Source organism: Nothobranchius furzeri, chromosome 2 (assembly GCF_043380555.1).
Source record: "Nothobranchius furzeri strain GRZ-AD chromosome 2, NfurGRZ-RIMD1, whole genome shotgun sequence".
NCBI lineage: Eukaryota > Metazoa > Chordata > Actinopteri > Cyprinodontiformes > Nothobranchiidae > Nothobranchius > Nothobranchius furzeri.
In genome coordinates this window covers 25,484,761-25,507,983 of record NC_091742.1, presented here as the reverse complement: position 1 = coordinate 25,507,983, position 23,223 = coordinate 25,484,761, and the positions used below count along the sequence as shown (strand labels likewise).

The 23,223-nt window shown below is 41.7% G+C and overlaps 1 protein-coding gene across 1 annotated transcript; it reads right to left on the bottom strand.

Moving 5' to 3' along the window:
* Window positions 1-7,758: 7,758 nt before the first annotated feature.
* Window positions 7,759-17,329, bottom strand: dll4 (delta-like 4 (Drosophila)). Its single transcript, XM_015947962.3, has 11 exons — window positions 17,082-17,329; window positions 16,693-16,953; window positions 16,320-16,377; window positions 15,486-15,749; window positions 12,862-12,922; window positions 11,304-11,434; window positions 10,952-11,121; window positions 10,646-10,865; window positions 9,447-10,176; window positions 9,084-9,192; window positions 7,759-8,648 (listed from the first exon to the last, which is right to left on the bottom strand). The coding sequence occupies exons 1-11, from the start codon at window positions 17,133-17,135 to the stop codon at window positions 8,643-8,645; spliced, it is 2,064 nt and encodes a 687-aa protein (XP_015803448.3). The 5' UTR covers window positions 17,136-17,329; the 3' UTR covers window positions 7,759-8,642.
* Window positions 17,330-23,223: the final 5,894 nt, after the last annotated feature.

The window sequence follows — 23,223 nt, the reverse complement described above, 5'->3', positions numbered from 1 at the left end:
GCGAGAGCTCGCTCTAGTATTTATAATGTCCATAGATAGAAGGCGGGACGAAGGCAGCAGATTCAACCAATCAGGTTTGTTTTACTTCCTTTTCACCCAATTAGATGTTGTTGCGTTGAATAAGGCGGGGCTTAAATCTAAAGTCTTTGTATTATTGGTTGAAATACAGCTTCTTACGCAGGCGTTCTTTTGAAGATTATTGGTCGCAATACTGGAATCAATTGCTGATTGGTCGATTAAGTTGTCTTTTTAAAAAGAAAATGCTGGCTGATGCAACCTGCCACAGCGTTTCAGAGGCCTGTAAGCAGCTCAGTAACACCCCAAGACATTTCATCATCCATGTTATGAGAGGAACAGCACAGAATGTACATTAGATTAATCATGACTAAAATACAGTCAAAGTAAAGCAAATCTGATCACGGAAACAATGATAGATAGATAGATAGATAGATAGATAGATAGATAGATAGATAGATAGATAGATAGATAGATAGATAGATAGATAGATAGATAGATAGATAGATAGATAAACATGTTAGACGATTTCAATAACATTTATTGAAATTAAAAATGTAGATTATTTTAAATTGAAGTGCTGAATATTTACTGTTAATCACTTTCTCTTCTTTTGCTATTTCTTCTTCTGTTTCTTCTTCTTCTTCTTCTTCTTCTTCGTGGTCTGTTTTTGCAGATTTAATTTAGAGTCTTTCAATTTTTAACTACAGTTGTTTTGAGCTGCCTTGGACAGGATGTTCTTGTAAAACAATTCTCTGTTTAACAAAGGATGAAATGAAGAAAAGTTGTTTCTGCTTTCATTTCATTTCAGTAGAGGGTCACTCTGACACAACCTGTGGCCTTGGGTGAATGTCCATTGGGTCAGAATGTATTAAACAGCAAAGCTGCAGTGTGTAATACACACACACACACACACACACACACACACTCATCCACCTACACACAATCAGGCTCTTTTACACAAACTCTTTTGCTTGAGTATCTTAATTTGTCATCAAATACTGCTTCAGTGGTCAATTCTAATCTAATTTAAACTAATTTGACAAAAGGTGGACAACCTAAACCAAAAAATAAAAAGCAGAGGCAGTGAAAAATAAGAAGAATAATTCTATAAATACTAAATGGACCGACTAAAGTGAAAAAATACTATCTTTTCTAGAAATATCTAATTATTTTCAGTGATAGTAGGCTCAGCTATGCTCAGCAAATAGATTATCTATAAATAGATGGCATTAGCTGCTTTGATAAGAGGCCCTATAAGTGTATTAGCTCCTCATAAATTCAAGGCGGCAAACAATTTGTGAGTTTGATTTGTGAAAGCTCCCAACCCTTTACACAGTGCTCCATTTTCAGCAGCTCTCTGATGTTGTTGCCTCTTTTTCCTTGAGACATGCCAAAGACTTCACTCACACGCACAGCATTTGTGTTTGAACTGTGGAATATTCCTTCGGCCCTCCGCTCACGCTATCTGTGCTAACTCGTCGATCACTAGATAAGAAACACGAGGGTTCTGGTCTGGTTACAGAAAAGGAAGACCTGCAACAATGAAGAGTCTATTTTTTTTTTCTTTTTGTAGTTCAGCAGCATGAGGTAAAATTTCCAGGACCACTTAAACTGCATAAACAAATGGATGTAATAAATACAGTTAATTAGCTAAAGCATCACACAAATCTTCCTGTGATTTTTGGCTTATAGATACGTCACCTGCTAATTTATGGATTAATTTAGAGTAATCAAATGCAACATGTGAACTCAAGAGTAACTTGATGTTTTATTTGCACATCTGCTGATTGTTTACTTCCTGTAGAGTGGGTTTATTATACTGACACCTAGTGTTAATTAAAGAGACAACTGTACAATTAATTCAAATCAATTCAATTCAATTTTATTTATATAGCGCCAAATCACGACAAGAGTCGTCTCAAGGCACTTCACATAATAAACATTCCAATTCAGGTCAGTTCATTAAGCCAGTCAGAAATTTTTTTTTCCTATATAAGGAACCCAGCAGGCTGCATCAAGTCACTGAATAGTGTCAGTGACTTTACAGCAATCCTCATACTAAGCAAGCATAAAGCGACAGTGGAGAGGTAAGCTCCCTTTTAACAGAAAGAAACCTCCAGAGGATCCTGTCTCAGTATAAGCAGCCATCCTCCACGACTCACTGGGGATCGAGGAGACAGAGCACACACACACGCACACACAGACACACACACACGCACACACACACACACACACACACACACACACACACACACACACACACACACACACACACACACACACACACACACACACACACACACACACACACACACACACACACACACACACACCAAGCAATGTGTCTATGGTTACATTGTGATGTCTTAGTAAATATTCTATTTGGTGAGAGATGAACTTTATTGTATTTATCCTAGTGAATCTATAATTAAATGGGTAAACTAGTAGTAGCACATCCAACATCAAGGAAACAAAAAGTTATTTTCAGGAGAGGGAGAATGTTTAAGTGGTTAGCAGCAGTGTGCTAGCCGATGGCCCCCTCCATGAGGCCACCACAGCTCAGCACCACAGCTCAGCAGAACATCGTTGTAGCTTCTTCTGGGGAGAAAAATACTTAGAGAGAAAATAAAGTTAACAGCTGACATTGCAGAAAATAATACAGTTAAAGAGCAGATTGTAGAAGAAAGTAGTCGAGTGTGAAAAGTGGTCAGTGTATCCTCCAGCAGTCTAAGCCTATAGCAGCATAACTACAGAGATAACTCTGGATAATCTATCCTATTTAGATGGAGGCATGTTGGAGGCAGGGCAAGGGAGAGCCGTCTTTACCGACTGTACACTCCACCTCCCTCTACTCCCCCACTTGTCCAGATCTAGGCTAACATCAGATTTTAACCATAGGCACTATCAAATAAAAATGTTTTAAGCCTAGTCTTAAAAGTAGACAAGGTGTCTGCCTCACGGACTAAAGCTGGGAGTTGGTTCCACAGGAGAGGAGCCTGATAGCTAAAAGATCTGCCTCCCATCCTAATTTTAGATTTTCTGGGAACCACCAGTAAACTTGCAGTCTGAGAGTGAAGTGCTCGGTTAGGAACGTATGGAACAATTAGATCACTGATGTATGATGGAGCTTGATTATTAAGAGCTTTATATGTGAGAAGAAGGATCTTAAAATCTATTCTGAATTTAACAGGTAGCCAATGTAGGGAAGCTAAGACAGGAGAGATATGATCTCTCTTTTTAATCCTCATCAGAACTCTAGCTGCAGCATTTTGGACAAGCTGAAGACTTAGGGTTCCCATTAGGAGCACTTCACTCCAGCCTTCTGTGGTGAGTTCAATTAGAAAACACTAACTCAAAAAAGATTAAGCAAAACTGCTAAGATGCTTTTGGTGTTTTTTTTTTGTGTTTTCAGATATTAAAAACAAAACAAACAAACAAACAAAATGTAACAAAATGCAGCAAACACTCAGTGTCCATTACAAAGGGCTCTTTGTTATTAAAAACAAAAATTCAATCAAATCTGGTGCAAAAGTTTCTTGCAGATAAAACTAAAAATGAAAAGAAAAAAAGAAAAACAAAATAGGCAAAATCACTTGACTGTGCTGAAAGTGTCTCGGGGGAGGAAAAGCACTACATTTCTAAAGCATGAAAACAGTTTAAAAATGCAATTACAAAATAAATGTATGTGCCGTAAAGTTCTTTTTTTTGTTAATTTTAATTGTTTCTATATTTTCTAAAGTTTGGGTGAGAACCATGAATGAAATTGAAATGAATAAAGTTAAAAAAGTAAACACAAGCTTCAGATCTGACACTGAAACAGGATAAATAAGCTGTTTTGTGTTTGAGGGACCTTCCACATTCCTCGACCACGTGCAAAATAGGAAACTCAAGCGTTCAAAATCAGCTTTGGCAGCAACATTAACATCACCCGTTTCCTTCGCATCAATACCGCTGATTAGAGTGTTTGACTTGCACCCTAACTGCAGTTTTGAGGTGGTTTCCTGAAAACCCAGAGTCATCCGTACAAAGCCAGTTTCAGAGTAAAAGCGTGAGAAAATACGTTGGCCCACACCGACATGTTCTGCATTTTTTAATCAGGGAGGAAACAGGAACTGATGTCACTGGGTCACAAACAGGATGCTGTGATTATAACACAATGAAAATGGCTGGCAATGTTATGGAAACCCAGAGGCCAAGGGGCAGAGCCCTACCATCTGCGATCAAGTGTGAATGAGGGTGTGTGTGACCGTTTCTTGGTGTGACGATGGTGCTATCAGGTTGGGTCAGGTAGCAGACCCAGAGCAGGCACGTTAATGGAGTGATTTATCATTCTGATAACCTGCAGGAGCCAGGCCAGAAGCTCACTTTCTCAAACCTTTATTTATTTATTTATTTATTTTTAAGCATGTGTACGCACAGCCTTCTTGGATGAGGATACCCGAGGTCAAGCAGCTTACAGGATGTGTGAGAAAGGGGGAAATCGTCCTCCTGAGTCTCTGCTGTGTGTTGATTGTCGCTGATTAGGGGGTGTTGACTGTTGCAGGATTCCTGTTAATTGGAGTCAGGAGACGTTTTGATAATGCGGATGAACAAAACAGATTGGGATTCATTCAAACACAGATCTGTTAGTGTGTACGTGTTGAGCAGCAGGAAGATTGATTAGAATCAACTTTTCTATAGGACATCTTTTTATTTATGTCGATTCCTTGCAGAGCCATTGGCTCCCATCTGGTTTTGCCCTCCCCTCTGTTCATATGCACACCAGTGCCAGGTCCTCTCCCCAGCTTTGTTTGTTAGAGTGGGTGGTACAGGACCGAGCATTGAAATATTGCTCCCAACCCTGAGGGGGGAAGCAGGCAGTTGGGGGAGCCTGAGTGTATACATCTTTTATTTTTATGGAAGGAGGTCTGTGCACTCTGTGGGTCATGTACACGGGGTGAGAGGCATGGCATATGCTGCTGTTTTTATGGTACCGCAGACTCACTTTGACCCCCCCCCACACGGCATCTGTTTGGCTGGCTGTGTGTCTGTGCATGGATGCGTGTGCAAGCATTATAAGGGGTGAGGGGCTGAGGTTCCCCTTTGCCCTTGCGCCTGGCTTTGTTTCACCATTTCCAGCTTGAGGGGGTGGTTTCCGTGGAAACGGATTTGAATTTCAAGCCAATTTAGAGGCCGGAGAGAGAGAGAGAGAGAGAGGATGGGGGTGGAGGGGTGGGTGAGTGAGTGAGCCAACAAGCGTTTCCAGGAATTACTCGAGGTAGTGATGCTCCAAGCAGGGGAAGCTTTTCATCTCGATGAACCGTAAAAAAGGAAAAACTACATTTGAGATGCTAAAAAAGACTGAATCAAGAACACTTTTCATTTTTCAAGGCCACAGGGATTTTTTTCAGCCACTTTATCAAGTGTTTCAATGTTTTGTTTTATATAGCTTTCTGAACAACCTCTGTTTAGAGAAATAGAGTCTGCATTCTTCTGACAAAACAATGACTGGCCCCAGTGGACTGATGTTCTTTAAAAACAGCTCCAATCATTTAGAATTTGCAGTTCATATCAAATCTTAACCCTTACTTTCCACTCCACGTGAAAGCGTTGCAAAACTGCCACATAACGTATACTATGTGGCAATTAGTTGTTATAGTGGATGACTTCCTTCCCACCGGCATCGAAGTGTGAGGTAGCGAGGCACGCTATCATTACGTTTCGAGTTTATTTTTGACACGCAACGCTTCCAAAACAAGTCGAACTCCGCAGTTTAGGTTGAGCCAGACAGGAAGTCAAACACAAAATCAATGTAGAACATCCAGAAACTTTCAAAATAAAAGTCACATGCATTACATCATTACCCGTGAACTTCTGTAACCAATGAAAACAGCACAGAAAATAACCCACAGACCTTTTTTGATGCATACAGCTGTCTGTCTTCTTGTTTATTTTTGTGTGTGGACTTCTGAAATTACGTGTGGTGTTTCAATTCTCCCGTGATTTTGTAATGTCACGGGACCAGCTGTGTGGAACGCTTTCATCTCCGTTTCGAGTCTGAATTGCTGCCGGTTAGGAGTGAACTTGCGGGCAGAACGCCGCTATTACGTCACACGACTGCTTTCACAGCCAGTGGAAAGTCGGGGTCATTTAAGCAGCATTTAAAAAAAATCCTGTTTAACTTGGTTCAGGATTCACAGGAAGTACATCACTGCTGGAGGTGATGTTTCCACATTTAAACAAGTAGAAAATTTCATGCTAATAATCATGTATTGTAAGATTTGACATGTTTGTAAATAACAACCACATGGGTGGTATGCGGGTCAGATCTTGATGTCTTGATGGACCAATGATGGAGTGTTGTCTGAAGGAAGAATTAAATTAAAGGGTGGAAGCTCTCAGTTGGCTCGCTCATCTTCTTTCCAAACCTAACTTTATTACCATGAGATTGAGGTCATGTACACACTTGGCCAACATCTGCAAAACCAAAGTTCATCCCTCGCCGATCTAAAAAACTTGGGTTCACACCACCTTGTTTTCAGCTAAAATAATTCAGTGCACTGAGTCACATTAATAATCCTGCCAGTCCTGTAGGGGGCAGTAGTTCCACAAATCGTGGAATAGGTGGTGGGCAATAACCATCCTCATTGTCGTCCTTTCTTATGGTCTTCTACACACAGCAGCTATTGAATTTGTAAACACAGGTCTCACATGTGATGTCAGAGCGAGTTTTGTCTTGAGCAGCAACATCGCAAAACCTAAAACTCTGGTTATTTACGTTCACAAGCAAATGATGACAACGAAGAATTAGAAAATCTCCATTTTCATTGGACTTTTTGAAAGAATTGTTTTTAGTAAATGGAAAATGGCCTGTATTTGATATAGCGCCTCCTGGAGTCCTGGAACCCCTCAAGGTGCTTTAGAACACAATCAGTCATTCACCCATTCACACACACATTCACACACTGGTGGGGATGAGCTACAATGTAGCCACAGCTGCCCTGGGGCGCACTGACAGAGGTGAGGCTATCGAGCACTGGCGCCACCGGTCCCTCCGACCACCACCAGCAGGCAACGTGGGTTAAGTGTCTTTCCCAAGGACACGACAGCGACAGACTGAGCGGGGCTCGAACCTGCAACCTTCCAATTACGGGGCGAGCACTTAACTCCTGTGCCACCGTCGCCCCAAGTAGCATATGATTGGCCAAATCATAGAAAAAACATTCTTATTATGGACTACTCACATGTGCACAAGGTCTTAGGTCACATGAATAAGATCCTAGATGGCTGATAGAAGTTTCTTTCATATTGATGCTGGGATTAGTCTTAGAAATAAGGTCAGAAGCTCCTTCATGCAAGGGGAACTTAAGAGTAGAGAATCTATCTACAATAAGTAAGACTGTAATTATTTATGACTTTCAGACAAAAACACATTTCAAAATCTCCCCAAAATCCCTTCAAATATGAAAAAAACACAAGACACAACTGATCGTCATTTGTTTTCAGTGTCATTATTTTAAAAACACATCAAAAATAATCCCCTCTTTCCGTTTACTGACAAACAGTTTGCAAGGAAGTTTTATTCTTCAGAAGTTTGGTCCTTATAAATATGCATTATATACAAAATAATATTATAAAACATGTAAAGAACAGTGTCGTATTTAAATTAAACTCTGGAAATAATAATAAAAAAATGACATTATTGGTTCTTCTGCTTTTGAATCGTTATTATAGGCAGGCAGTGGTGTGACAGTCTTTTCTCCTCATTTTCTATTTTGCATAAAAACGTGTTTTCTATGTGTTTGTTCTTTAGGATCCTGCTGGCACTGCACTGACTGTTGGGCTCCTGTGATTTTCCCTTTGATTAAAAACGTGTTTTCCCTCGCTGCTTTTTATTTATTTTTCTTGTAGTGCAAATGAACCAAGAACAGACAAGGGCACACACTGAAAACCCCCTCTTTTAAGGCTTCTAGTGAACTTGGGCTGCATACAATCACCACCCGCACGCCAACAAACCACAACCAGTCATTTTCACACGATTGACAGTTGAAGATTCCTTGTAGCTTTTCTGTCACCGTTGCTGAAGTTGGATCGTGACGGCGGGCCGGGCGGGTTCACTCCTTTCGACCCTGAGTCTTGCATAGCAGGCAAAGCTGGCAGGAGTGAGATTTGGGAATAGGGGCTGGGGGGTGATTTGAAAAGGGTCAAATCTTAGGCACTGTTTTTCACTGATTGGTTGGCTTTCAAAGTCATGATTATCGAATAAGGCCAGGTCAGACACGTGGGGCAATAATCCACTTCTTCCACCTCCTTCTACTGTCCAAGTTGGCCAAGATAATGAGCGAGCATTTCACAGATGCTCCAGCAGTCTTCATGTATCGTGTAGCCTGTCTCTTCTCTAGACCATTGACACGACTGGAAAAGGTCCTGCACTGTACACGCTTTGCACACACACTCTGTAAAATCAATCAGTTCTTTGTTTAGTTGTGTCCCTCTCCAGTTTTTAAGCATCCCAGAGCAGCGGTTGAACATCTAAAACGATCTCCAGTCCAGTCCTCCTTTATCGGCATTTGTAAACAATCCAGAATATATTCAATTCTGCCTCGATTGTGTCTCCGTCCAAACATTTTCTGACCCCTCATCATTTATACCTGGGGGCAAAAATAAAAGAAGGGAATATTGGATTAAAACCAAATACAAAGAACAATGAAAATGAAGTCAGACTCTGTAAGCACTGTTTTGACGATAAAAGCTCATAATACCCATTATATTTAACTTGGAAATAGGAGAAAATCTACTTTAACACCATTACAGTGAAATATAGCACCTTCGAGACCAAAAAGAGCCAAACATGTGTGGGAAATTATAATAAATAAGGATTTTGGGTCCAAGATAAAGAATAGCCAACATAATTTACGGAAACTAATAAAATGTAGAATTTCTTCTTTTTTGGTGTAAATAATAGACAATGCTTCACAAGAACGGCTAAATCTCTATGAGGGATCGTACTTTAGGATGACGTAATGCACTGGAAACATTATCCAAGAAAATGCAGATGAAGCTGTATTTTTTATGTTTTAGCTTACCTCAGTTGCTATAATGCATTCCCTCCTCTCCTCTGCTATAACAAATACCGACTGGTACATAGAGTCTCTTGAAGAACATATTGTAGATATTCTACACTCTGGCTTTTCACTGCAAACACAAACCAAACGTGTTAATGCATTTTTAAATCAGAAGGGAAAACAGTATTACACAAATGAAACTAGTCACAAAGACTGGCAGCTGCAAAAAATGCATGCTTGTAAAACCAAACTAGGGGTTCAAGTCAACGATTTATAGCACTTGAGACTCTCATTAACATTTCTACTCAGTGGGGCTCCGTATGTACACTTTTATTTTATAGGAGATGGGGGAACATGAAGAGACAACGTGGAAGCCTTTCTTACCTGTACACTCTACTCAAAGGCATTTTATCTTCTAAACACTTCCCATAAATAAGGCTTTTATCCTCTTGCGAAGTTTCGTCCTTGAACTGTTTCGATTTAGAATCGTAAGGGTCCAAGTGATAGTTTTTATGGATGAAGTTTGATTTCTCTGAATCGCAGTCCACCTCCAGGCTGAGTTTCTGGTTGGTGTTTTTCAGCTGGCATGTTGGGATCAGGTTATCCCCCTGAACTTTTGTAAAGTTGTTCATGGTCTCTGTTTCGCCCGCTCGGCTTCGTGTATGTCTGTGGATGTGCCGCAAGGCCAAGCCCACCATGCACAACAACACGAGCAGTGCCACCAGACCTACAGCCAAAGAGACAGCTGCCCACTGGAAGCCGTCTTCGCCCGTATCCGGAGAGGCGAAGGTAGCAAGGGATTCACAACGAGGTCCGGTGAAGCCTGGAGGGCAGACGCAATTTGCTGGAGACTTTCCTGGCCCGCCGCCTCCAGTGCAACTGCCTCCATTGAGGCAAGGTTGGAGGGAACACTCATTCAGGACTCTGTCACAGTTACGTCCTCCATATCCCGCAGGACAAACGCAGAAGTAGTCGTTGATTCTGTCTTGGCAGGTGCCTCCATTAAGGCAGGGTTTACCAACGCATTCATTGACGTTTATTTCGCAGCGTTGTCCGAGGAATCCCGTACGGCAGCTACACATACGCATGCCTCCTTGGAGCACACACAGTCCACCTACAGGAGAAATGGTGGACAGTGAGTATACACCTCATGAAATTAAAAGATATTCAAAATTAGAGAAAACATGATCCCCGTTAAGACCTCCCGCAAGGGCCGGCTGAGTTCACTCATCACCGTCAAATCCAGTGTGACCACACAACACTGTGTTATGGTTCTCACAACACAGAGCAATCCCAGAACCTCAGCGTTTACAAGAAGACAGAAACCAAACTGCGCTCGGTTATTTGTCCCCCTTTCATCAACAACCGCAGCGAGTTGTGGTGACATTTACAGGACGTTGCTCTGAGCTGCTGAATGTTTATATGGAGGACAATAGACACCAAGTTCCCAGCAATTCCTGTTGTTCCACACGGCTTCCAGTTGCAAGAATTTAAAGCGAGAAAGGGTGGGGGTGGAGGGGTGGGTGCAAAGGGAAGTTCAGAAAGGGAAGAGGAGGGGGGCAAAGAGGAGAGGAAAACCGTACCATTAGCACAGGGAAGCGACGTGCACTTGTCCACTCTCTTCTCACAGTTGAGTCCAGTGAATCCAGGGGGACACTCGCACTTGTAGCTGCGGCCATTGTCTTTCTCCCAGCATTTACCGCCTTGGAAACACGGAGAGTCGGCGCATGTCAGCAGGTTGTGCTCACAGTGGGAGCCCTCAAACCCTTTAGGACATTTGCAGATGTAGCCGCCCTCTAGAGTCTTACGAAGCAAAGACATAAATGAGCCAACATAAGAACAAACAAATCATCTAATAATCAACAGGTATTATTCTAAGGCCTGCTTACTGCGCATGTCCCTCCATTTCTGCAGGGGTTGCTGTCGCACTCCTGCATCTCCAGGTCACAGTTAACCCCCGTGTATCCAGGCAAACACGTGCACGTATAGCTCCCTTGGCCCGTGTTCATGCAGGTGGCGCCGTTCAAACAGGGCCGGTGATGGGTGCAGAAGTTCAGATCTGGAACGCAGAGAGGAAGGTGCCTGAGGGAAGAAAATTGAGCTGCCTGCTTTGGATGCTGGTGCGTGTAAAAGCTAATTTACTAATGCTTTCAGTTAATTCAAATAAAAACAGTGCACATGTAATATGAGAGGCTCTTTTTGAAGAGGTACAGCAGCAGTGGTCCAAGTTGTGTGGTATACCTTGGTCACAAAATATGCCTCCCCAGCCCTCCTGGCAGTCGCACTGCCACGGCAGCTGGCAGGTACCGTGCTTACAGTTTGGATGCTTCTTACACTCATCACAGAAAGTGCCCTGCCAGCCTTCTCTGCATCTGAAAAGTCACAACAAAAGTCTTGATTACTCACTGTTTCCAATCATTTCAAGTTTTATTGAATGAACACATCAAATAAAACAGGAAATTGACTGATTTAAACCAAACAATCGTGTTTTATGTGGAGCTGTTTTGGGATTTACTGGCGATCATTTAAAGAAATCAGCAATTGGTCATGCAACTTTAGTAACCTCCAGGTGTGGACTGGGACCAAAATTCGACCCTGGCATTTTTACGAATCGTCGGCCCTCCCAATTGGGAGAGAGATGGGGATGGGGGGTGTTGCCGCCCGCGGACTTGTCTCTAGGCCGAATGTGAGACCTAGTTTGGACTGGGACTGTTAAATTACAAGCAGTGCCAGACCGTTGCGACCGGGAGCCCTGACCTTTAAGATCAGCTCAGTCTCCACGGGCGGAGATCAGCGGGACATTAGCTACATGCTAACGCGGTAAAATAACTCCTACGTCATCGCTCTACCACGTTTTTCTCGCTAAAAATGCCTGGAAAAACTCTGTTAGCTTCAGGTCACCATGTAGCTAATGTTCTGCAGATCACCAACTGTGGAGTAGTGCTGGGCAAGCAGCCCACTTGGCTAAGCGGCCCACCAGGACAGTGCCAGAATGCCAGATAGGCCAGTCCACCCCTTGTAACCCCCCCCCCCCCCCCCATGTTAAAGATACTTATTACTTGATACTTTACTTAATTACAGATATCTGAAAAATGCCAGCAGAGTGTGGAATCCTCTATAAGCCAGAATGTTTATTTTTCATAATGTTGTTTCATCATCACCTATAATCTACTTTTTATCTACAGATTCATCAAATCTGCCTTCAGACAAGTAATAAAAATAACCTAATAAAAAAACAAACAAAAGGTTTGTTTTTGCAGTTTTTAATTTTCACAACTGTTATTCTCAACTTTATCAGGCCTGGCTGTACTGTTAAAAAGCAGCTTTTGGTATCGAAAGGATTTAACCCAAATTTGGGTCAGTTTGTGCCGTCAATGACGGATTTAAACCCAAAACATGGACAAAAATGGACTTTAGAAGGAATTTCTCCCAGCCAGATGATGTATGTGTGTGAGAATTAGTCTCACTGGTGAGTGAGTGAAAGAGACGAGGTAGTGACAGGAAGGCAACATGGGAAGTGGGGAAGTCGCTGAGTGATGCAGGGAAACCAGAGAGAAATTTTGTTGATTTTTGTGAACTTCAGGCCATTCTTAGTGGATTACAAATGCAAAAACAGCTGGTAATTTTTGTTTTAGAGCGGGAGGATTTGGAGAAGGCAAGAATTTCCACCTGAAATCAACTCCTGTTCCTATGTTCTTACACACACACACACACACACACACACACACACACACACACACACACACACACACACACACACACACACGCGTTTCAACACTTTATAATTACCGATACTTACAAACACTCCCCGGGTTTGGAGCAGTTTCCGTTCCTTTCACTGCAACCCTCAAGACAAATAGCTGTAAGAAAAAGAAAGAAAAACACCAAATAATTTTTTTTTATCGCTAATCAGAATTTGATGTGATGTTTTATGTCTGAAAAATCCCAGTTAGATACGAAAGCCTGTAAAAATGTCTGATAATCCATTAATGCTCCATAATAACAACCTGGGATGAAGAGCATTTATTCTCTTGAAATAGCCAACTCCAGCGTGTGTGCTGAAGCACACGAGGCTCAACTTTTTGTCATTCCGAACCTGCCAGCCTCACCACTCCCCCAGCTGCCCCCTGAGAGGGGTTGGTGGCTGGGCTATGGAGGGGGGTTCAGGCTGAGTTTGTTTGTCCCGTTTTAAGTGTACCGGTCCAGCATGACACTGATTCTCAGGACGACATATCAGGCGGACTGACAGTAAGCGCCCGCTTTAGTCCAGAACAGATGCTTGCTCTCAATAGCAGACAGCTGTCACTATTGTTGTTTGTGGTCTGCCACAACCATATTTGCAGCTGCTACTGCCGCGCGTCCAACAATGGCAGAGGGCTAAACATCGGTGGCGCGTGGCGGATAATAATGCCGCGATTAACCTTGGCGCGTGCAGTCGCCCGGACTCCTCCTATTGATGCCCGCGCGCCCCTCCCCTCGCGTGCGGATTATGTTACCGGGCACGCGCGTCCCTAAAAGGACAAAATATGGGTTTAATTCGTCGTTTATGGCGTTTCTTCAGCAGCTTAATGTTGATCTCTGTAATAAAACACGCAGCTAAATAAACTTGTTTTATTTTCTTTATAAATAGCAAGTTGATTACCATTGGCAGAGTTGACATTTTTGCTTTTTTTCTTAAAAGCATTTGAAAATAATGTCCTAAAAAGTATAATATATTTATTAATAATTTATTGATGTTCTTCTATTTGTTTTAAATGTAAAAATAATGTTCCTTGAGTGGAAACATCCTGATGTCTGAAGACTTCTAATGAAAATTCTGCAAGAAAATATAATAATACATTTTAAAATGTATTTATTTTCCATCAGGATGCAATTTTGATTTCAAAGGCGGGCAGGGGTGGGTGGAAGCCCGAGTGGTGGTGATCCAAATTTGACATTTACTTTTGGAATGTGGTTGTCACCAGACCAAATTTGCATAAAGTTCGACCTCATTTCAGTAAAAAAAAAAAAGAAAAAAAAAAGAAAATAGAAATCATGAATGGCCCAAAACTGTGATATGAATTTTTTTTTGAAAAATGAACAATAATACAGACAATACAATAATTATGATACTAAAAGCCAGGCGATGGCTGTAAATTTTATGACTGGATTTAATTGGAAAGCTCAGATTCCACGCTGACACATCCACAATCTTGTTCCATCAAAATGAAGGCAGTAAAAACTATTGCCACCTAGCAGTTGGAGTTTGAATTGCACCAAACAGAAGAAATACAGCAAATATACAAATCAATACACCGCTTTAAAATTTCTATTATGTATCAAAACACGAAATATTGAATTATTTCAGTGTTTCGACATTTTCCTACATACCTAAGAAATAATAATTACATCTGTGCAACTTACTCATTGTTGCATGATGATGAACATTTTAGCAGAGATGAGAACACCTCATCGACTGTAAATCAGGTGGGAACAGTTTTTGGTAGGGGAACACAACAAGCATTGCTTTAAGTGTTTCGTGCATAAAAGAACTGGTCCAGAACCATAAAAGAAGCAATAAAAGCATGCAAATAAAAGCAGCTCAATAATGAAATGCAGTTAAAAATAATAAAAGCAGCAACAGAAGATGGAAAAAAAGGATGGAAAGAAACCGGGAGTCTCTACTGAACCCAAATGACCAGGCTTGTTCAGATTTATGTGTGGGAGTGTGGGAGCGAGTGGAAATTATGGCGTCTGAAAGATGCTCAATCTGTCTTTCTCATGTATATTTTCTGTAGTCATCAACGATTGATGTGCAAGTGTAATTGCAACACGTGAGCCCATCTGGTTAGAGTTTGGCGCCACAGTCAAAAAATAGCACATGCCAGTTTCTCTTTCACCGCCATGTGACACGGGTGACAGATCCTCCGTCATGTGGTTGCACATCCAGCACATGGTAACTATTACTCTCACAGTGCCTCCTTCCAATCAACTCGTTGATTAATTGGCATTTGGTGAGAGGGCCCCTTTTGGTATTGTGGAGCCAAATGGCATTCTGGTTTGCGATTTGGCCAAGTGAGGTTTGCACGAGTATAATGCCATTCCAAACAGTCTGTGTCTTCACAAACCCACAACCCATTACATGTCAGAAATATATGACTTTATGTATGGGGCGAGGAAAATGTCTGCACCACTTTCTCCGCCAGACTTTAAGATATCATTAAGTCTAGTTTAACATCCACAAGCTTCAATGATGGTGACATCTTAAACACCACTGCTATCTCTAACTTCTCCTTTTAGGTACAATTAGGGTGAGAGACATTTATAGGAGCATCCACCACCATTATCTCAGATTCAGAAATAAAACCAACTCAAGACAGCACTAACAGTTCACACAGCTAACAGAACAACCAACATAGACTGCTTAAGAGGTTGATTGCTTACGTTCTTCGCAGTATTTCCCTTTCCAGCCTGGGAGACAGGAAAGCTGTCCATCTCTGGTGCAGGTGTAGTGTCCAAAGCGATCGTCTCTGGGCGTGCATTTTTTGGAACAACTTTCCCCGTAGTAGCTCTCATTGCAGACGAACCTGTAGGAATATCTCAGCTCTGTCTGCGCTCCAGTTTGTGTGTCTTGGGACCAGTCAGTTCCTACACCCAGCTGTTTTTGGGTGGCAAAGGAGCTAATCATAAAGTCTGGGTTGTTGGTTTCTGAAAAAGAACAAAATAAAAAACAGAAAGATGAGAAAGGAAGGATGGTTTAAGCCTTCCCTCCTGCAGAATCAGCATGTGCTTTCTCTTTAATAATCTGCCCAGCAGCAAGCTGCATCCCTTATCACATCCCATGAACTTAGGTTGATATTTCCTCTTTCTTCATCAGCAAAAACATTCCCAGGCCTGGTTCCCTCTTCCAAAAGGGTACAGAGTAAGGTGTAAAATACAGGAAGATGTAGTCAGGGGCTTTTGGCAGGCACTGTGTATTCTCACCAAAGCCCACAGCTCGTTCCCACGCCAAAAATAAACTACGGAGGAAGTTCAATTGTATTGGGTATAAGAATGAAAAAGGTGTTCTGAAGTTCATAACAAAGGAATGAAAAGGCATGAAAAGTGTCTGAAATTGTGAACAATTAACATAAGGTGAAGAAAGTAATGTTTGGTAACATTAAATTACCCAGGGTTGGATTCTTTGGGTGTCAACGGGTGAAAAAAAGAGAAGGGAAAGCCTGACGTGTGACATATACAGACACAGCTCCCTCCTGTGGTTAGATACGTTGTACTTACCTACAGGTAGATTTCCAAAAGGTGAATGCCATGCTTCAATTATTAATGAAAATGACCCCTGAGGAGAAAAAAAACAGGTGCACTTAAAAACAATCAATTAATTGTTAGGGAATGAGTCGATCTTGCACTTTTTTCTGCAGCAATAAATGCGTGAGGAGAAGAACGGTGATCTCCGCATGAGCCTCTGTAGTGAACAGTGTCGCGGTAGCTCAATCGGTCTTCAGAGCATTACCTAATGATAAGGATTTAGATGAGCTGACCAATAAACCGGTGCGCTCCTAAACGCGCAGCTGTTCCACGAAAACAAGAGCGCTGCAGACAAATGGCACTGTGTGTGTGTGTGTGTGTGTGCGCGCGCGCGCGCACGCCTTACCGGCCATCCGAACTTGAACGGGATCTGGATCGGCCCCTGTAAAGTGCCACTGTCCTTGGCGCTGAAAGAGTTTGTACCCAGCACCGGTGTCATTGTACTCCCAAAGATGCAGTCACCCGGCGAGACCACAGCCTGGTAGTTCTTCAAGCAAATTTTAAAATAAGTCCTGCAGCTGGGCTTGCATACGTTCCCGTTCGCCAGCAAACCTTTAAGGTTTTTAAATTCGTGAAGATCCAGCTCAAAAACTCCAGAAGCACATACCTAAATAAAAAGAGAGGGAGAGATTATTTAGGAATAGCGCCGCTCATTCTGTTGAAAAAATAAAAATAAAACACTGGTCTCCTTGTGTTTTCATCAAGGATTCAGGACCAGCAGATCCTCCTCCATACCTGCGATATTAACGTGGTGCTGAATGCAATGGTAAAGGTGAACCAGGCTGCCATCCTTCTCGTTTCTCCAGGACAGCAGCGTCACCAACAAATAAAAAACCCTTTTATTCCTAAGAATTTACACCAAGAAAAACAATTTGGCGAGGTAAAAAAACCCTAAAACACAAATAAATCCTCCACTCCGGGGGAGATCTCAGTATCCGTGCGTCAAACGCGTCCAGAGAAGCGTTTCCAATCTCCAAGTTATCCAAAAGGTGAAAAGGGGGGAAGACTAATATCCAAAGCAGGCGTCCTCTCCTCAACCGACACTGTACTCCACAATGTGCCACTCCGCTGTGAGGCTTGTTTTGGTGCCGAACTCGGTGCGTCAGTGCGCCACGGATGTTTTTCACTCCTCTTAGTACTAGTGAATGAACCGTAGTGCGTCTCCTCCCAGATATATAGACTCGAGCCTGTCACTCACCCATCTGCACCGCCCATTCCACAAATTCAACCCCCTTCCCTTCCACCCTAACAACAATTATCCAAATTTAATACCCACTGGCATGGAAATGACTGGCCGCGCATGCTAACTGGGCGATTTCTTTTAACCAACCCTCCTGTCTCATTTTTTGCGCACATTTTACGCACGAAGAAAAGAAAGAAAGAAAGAAAGAACTCTAAACTTTAAATTCCAACTCCATGCAGTCTTTTGCCATCGGTTCCGCTCAATTGCACGCCTAATTAGTTCAGTCAAGCTTTGGAACCCTTCCTCTCCGAAGGTGCCCCTCTCTGAGGGGGTCACATGGGTGTCCCTCGGGATGGATCACAAATAATGACGGCAGAAATGCGATTAAATGTGGAACACGTATCATTGAAGTTGTTTTAATTCGCGAATCGATGTTTTATGCGCCCCTTACGTCGCATCCATTCCTAACGGGCTCACCAGAACCTTTTCATTTCAATAAATAGCTTTTTACGCACGCACGCACGGATGTTACAAAGCTGCTTTTATCTTGATATGTTTTTCTGGGGCGTGTTTCATCTTGTCTGTGGCGCGCGCCCCCTCATAATCTCGCTTGTATTTACTTTACGGCGAATGGTTGCGTGCCTATATTGTTGCTGCGCGTGCCCCTCTCGCACCCGCATGCGGGTGTTGTGTGCGGGACGGGAGGCAAACCCATTCAGCTGTATGCAAATCAGCTACACACACACACACACACACACACACACACACACACACACACACACACACACACACACACACACACACACACACACACACACACACACACACACACACACACACACACATTGCCCTTGTAGGATGGAGATGAAAGACTCCAGCAGCGATGGCCAAATTGATAAAGCAAAAGAGACTAAATTAGATGAAACGTTATTAAAAAAAATTACACATGAAAAAACTTCATTACCTTGATGTTTACAAAAGAATAAAAAGATCCAATAAAATCATCAAAAACATCTTAAATCTTTAATCCAATCTGCTGAGGGATTGGAAAACTATTTGTTTAATTGACTTAAATAATAAATGTTATAGGAGCAAATTGCAATCAGATTTATTTAAGCATTAAAGCATCTATACTACTTTCTGTTCTCCTTCCTGTCACGATTTTTCTTTCCATTTTCCTCAACCAGAACTTTGAAAAAAATACAAGAAAACAAAGTTGAATTGAAACTTTCTTTATTGGTCCACTGTAAAATGTAGATTAAATGGTATTGTACAGCTTCTTTGGAGCTTAAACAGACTTTACTGCAAAAAGATTGAGTTTACCTGAAAAGTTGGACTTTTCATAACTCGAAGCTCATTAGACTGAACCTAAACACCAACACAGACTTTAGTTCATTTTGAACTCACACTGAAAGTGATGAGTGAAGCACTTTTCATATCTCATCTGAAACTCTTCATAGTTAAATTTTCTGAGCATCAGAAGATTCTGATGCTCAGACCTCAAGAAACCTTTTTTTAACCACATGACTGTAATGTGCACTGTAAAGTCGGATTAGTTAGTCTTACTTGAAAAAAGCATGCAAAAATAATGAGTGAACAGGAGTAGGTATTTGTGTTTGGGAGCGACAAATACTTACAAAATAAAACGTACTTAAATGAAAATGACTACAACTAAACCAGTACATACTTAAAACATTTGCTAAATGAACTTGTATTTTTGAGCTGAAAAAAGTAAAACGTATGTGCAATTTATCTGAAGTAATTTTTTACTTTGCTGATGTGGATGTTTATTTTAAAGGGACATTATGGAAGTTTGACAGCCAAAACATGTATAGAAATAATAAATGTCTTCTTCATACATTCTCCTGCAATGCCCTGGTCATGTAGAATGAGCCCTGGCATTTTTACTGTGTTTGCCTGTTTTTCTGTAAAATCACAGAAAAAGAGAGATGCTCGGGTCGAGCAGGCTGCTTCATGCGCGTTCACGCTCAGGCATAGCCCGTAGCATTTGCTATCCGTAGCTTTAGCAGCAGAGAGAGAGGCAGTGCCACTTTGTCGCTGTTCCTAACGCCTAGTGACAAAGCTAGCTACATTTCTGAGGACCCTTAGCTACTTTCTGTAGAACTTTCTTCTAGATATTTCCTGCAAATTAGCAACAAAATAGCCATTTTCGCTTCGAACCGTTCTTTGGTTTGATGTAGTTTCAGCTGTCATCAAGGATATAAATTTTACAGATACTGTGAATGTTACTAGAGTGTAGCTCACCTTGTAAGATGTCTGACTCCCATGCAGAAGACCTGGGTTTGATTCTGGATGTGAACATGGTTCATTTAGAGTTTATTTTTAACATTAATGGTATATTTTTTACAGTAAGATGCCCAAATTTTTATTTGAGACTCGCTGAACGGCATTGAATTCACAGATAAAAAAGATGTGGGTTCAACTTTCATTTTGGAACAATTTTTCAAGCAAGGGAAGGGAATGATCTGAGCATGCAGGAGGACAGACCCATCATAAACCTTTGTCGGCTGTGCTGAAGAGAAAGGAACAGAACCAAATCATTTAATTAATTAGCTGCGCGTTCTCCTGTCCTCTGTCCTCCGAGCCACACACACACACACACACACACACACACGGGACTGTCTCAGCTGTTATTTTCGTTAAGGAGTGTGCACGTACAGCATATGTGCCTCATGCACGAGCCTACTATTGAAGCTGCCGTTACGCTTTTGGCCTGAGGGGGCAATCGCGAGCATAAAAATTCAAAAGTTCATAAAGTCCCTTTAAGCTTTCAAGTCGCTTCGCAATTTTGAACCAAATTTAAAAAATTGTTTAGGAAAAACCAGATTAACATAGGTGCAAATAATAAAGAACTTTTTTTAAGTTGATCCAAAGACTTTTTTCAGTGTACCGAGTAGTAGTAGTAGTAAACAGTAAGCACAGTTCTATGTATATTTTACCGGTTTGCCTTAAGCGTGTTTATGCTCCTTCGTCAGCATTGGAGATATGCAACGCCATTGTCCATCATTGTGAGTGCTCTCCCAACAGGCACGCAAGGACTGACAGAGTCAAGCTCATTTATCCGTCGAACAAGACGGACAGCACAAGCTTGTTATTTGCCAGGATGTAGCTTCACCAACAGTACTGATATTGCCCCCTCAAAAAAAGAAGAAGAAGAAGAAGAAGAAGAGAGCGGCAGACACAGAGCAGGATGAAGAATGACCACTCCGTTTTGATGTCACATTTGGAAGTTTTTGTTGGATTATGAGGTGTTGGCCTGAGTTGGTTCAAATCATATTTGTCCAAGGTCAGTATGTCAGCTTCTGTCAGGGTTGGTGTCTTTTGTTCCAAGGAGGCCCCCCTTAAATGTGGTGTGCCCCAGGGCTCAGTGCTTGGTCCTCTACTCTTCTCTTTTTATTTGCTTCCTCTGGTTGCTATTTTTAGGAAATGGTCTGGCCTTACATTGTTATGCAGACTGTCTAATTTATGCTCAAGTCAAAGGGGTGGCGGGTGGTGGTCATCTATAGTGTCTCTAGGAGGTAAAAGTGTGGATTGCCTCTAAATTTTGGAGCATAAATGAGAGCAAGACCGAAATAATGTTTTTTAAACCTAGTGGGTCATCAGCTGTTTCTCCTTCTCTCTTGGATACATTGTCGCTTTGTCCGAAAGATGCCATCTCAAATTTGGGGGTCAAGGTAGACTCGTAGCTGAAATTTGATGAACAGATAAACTGTGTGGTAAATCCTGCTTTTCCCAGTTAAGGAAACTGGCTAAGGTTAAGTCTGTCCTGGCAAAAAGGGACATGGAAAGACTCATTCACACTTTTATTACCTGGAGAATGGACTCCTGTAATGGTCTCTATATTGGGGTGAGTCAAGGATGTCTCTCAAGATTGCAGTTGGTGCAAATGCAGCAGCACATTTGCTAACAGGCACCTGTAGGTGTGATGGCATCACCCCATGTGCTAGCTTCTCTTCACCGGGTTCCAGTTGTTTTTCTAATTCGTTTTAAAGTTTTTTTGCGCTGACATACAAATCTTCAAATGGGTCGCCACCATCATACCTCTCAGAAATTCTCCTGCCATATTATCCACCACGCCTATTGAGGTCAGCTGACCAGCTGCATTTGGTTGTTCCGAGGGCAAGGCTGAGAAAGAGAGGTGATAGGTCTTTTGCTGAGCTACTCCTAGCCTATAGAAATAGCTGCCCATCAATATCAGGTGAGCCTCCTTGCTTGTGGATTTTAAAACTCTTCTCAAGACTCACTTCAACTTGCTTGTATTTAACACAATCTTATTGCTGTACACCCACTCTTATTCGATTTTTATCATACTAGTTTTTAAGTTGTGGATTTTTTAAGCATTTTTATCCAGATTCATTGAAGCTTTGATGTGATTTATTGTTGGTGTGTTTTAGTGTTTCATCTGTCCTTGTTCATGTACAGCACTTTGGTCAACTTTGTTGAGTAGAAAGTGCTAAAGAAATACAATTGGATTGGAAATCCAACTAAAATCCAACAAATGAACAATTGAACAAACCAAATGAGGACATAATGATTGGCCACCTCTTGGTAAATTTTCCTTGAAGTCTACTTGAGTTTGTAACGGAATGAAATGACTGTTTTCCACCAAAAGTCATTTCCCCCCTCTCCTCTGACACAGAGCGAGTCTGCATGAGATATTGCCTCAAAGTCTCATGCATTTGCTTCTAAACTGCTTCCTTTCCAGCCCAAGAGAAGAATGAAGAAAAGGACTCTCTCCTTTTAATAAATCAAAGAACTCTATTTTTAATAAAGTTAATAAAACAAAGTGTTAGTCAATAATAAGATGTGACCAATCTGTGAAATCAAAATATTAATTACTTCATTATAATCCTATAGAATATAATAAGTAATATGACTTTAAATGTTTCCACTAAGACTGATCTCACTTAGCGTTAAGACATCACACTTTACTTTTCTGATCCAATCAGATCTGCCAGATCTGACGGAGGCGTGGTTTTGGTGGTGCTTGGTAAATCTGTCATCTTTTCATTCGACCATAAACCAAAACATCCGAAGTATAAAACTATGCCCACGTCATCTCTAACGCCGGTTCAAAGCGTTCTAGAGAAGTTGTCGGAGTGGCCAATCCGTAACTTTCCTCTTCAGCCGAAAGAACCAACGACAAGCTGGATAAAATCGGTTGCTGTTCCAACTGCTGCAACGGTTCCTTTCAGAATAAAAGCTGAACCATCACGACCCAGTTTGGGTCTCGCTAGATGCCAACAAAACTGTTGTGACCCAGAAGTATCTCAAGACTGGTGTTTGGCTGACGCGGCTGTTTCTACGGGCTTCGGTTCCATAAAGGTCAAGCTGGACCTTTACACCTCCTGATCTAGACGGGGACTTCCTGAAGGGTACGTAGACCGACAGAATGGCGTCGAATGTGTTTATGAATCTCCTAACCAAAGTTTAGCGTGAAGACATCACCTTCACTTCCCACCAGAACTAATCGTTTCTTTGGATTTGCTGGTTCTGAACAACATTCCACGTTACACCATTGTCCGTCTCATTCACCTTAGTTACACCATACATTTAATGTTAAAGTTAGTCTAGTTTTAATTTGTTTAGTTACAAATCTTTAAACTTTTAAACTTGACTCTCTTCTGTTGTCTCTGATTTAATACGAAGCTGTTACATAATCCCTGCAATAAA

Coding starts and splice junctions, on each gene's coding strand:
- dll4 (XM_015947962.3), bottom strand. CDS start 17,135: ATGGCAGCCTGGTTCACCTTTACCATTGCATTCAGCACCACGTTAATA. Junction 16,378..16,692: donor CGTTCAAGTTCGGATGGCCG/GTAAGGCGTGCG, acceptor TTTTCTCCTCAG/GGGTCATTTTCATTAATAAT. Junction 12,923..15,485: donor AGGGAAATACTGCGAAGAAC/GTAAGCAATCAA, acceptor TTTTTCTTACAG/CTATTTGTCTTGAGGGTTGC.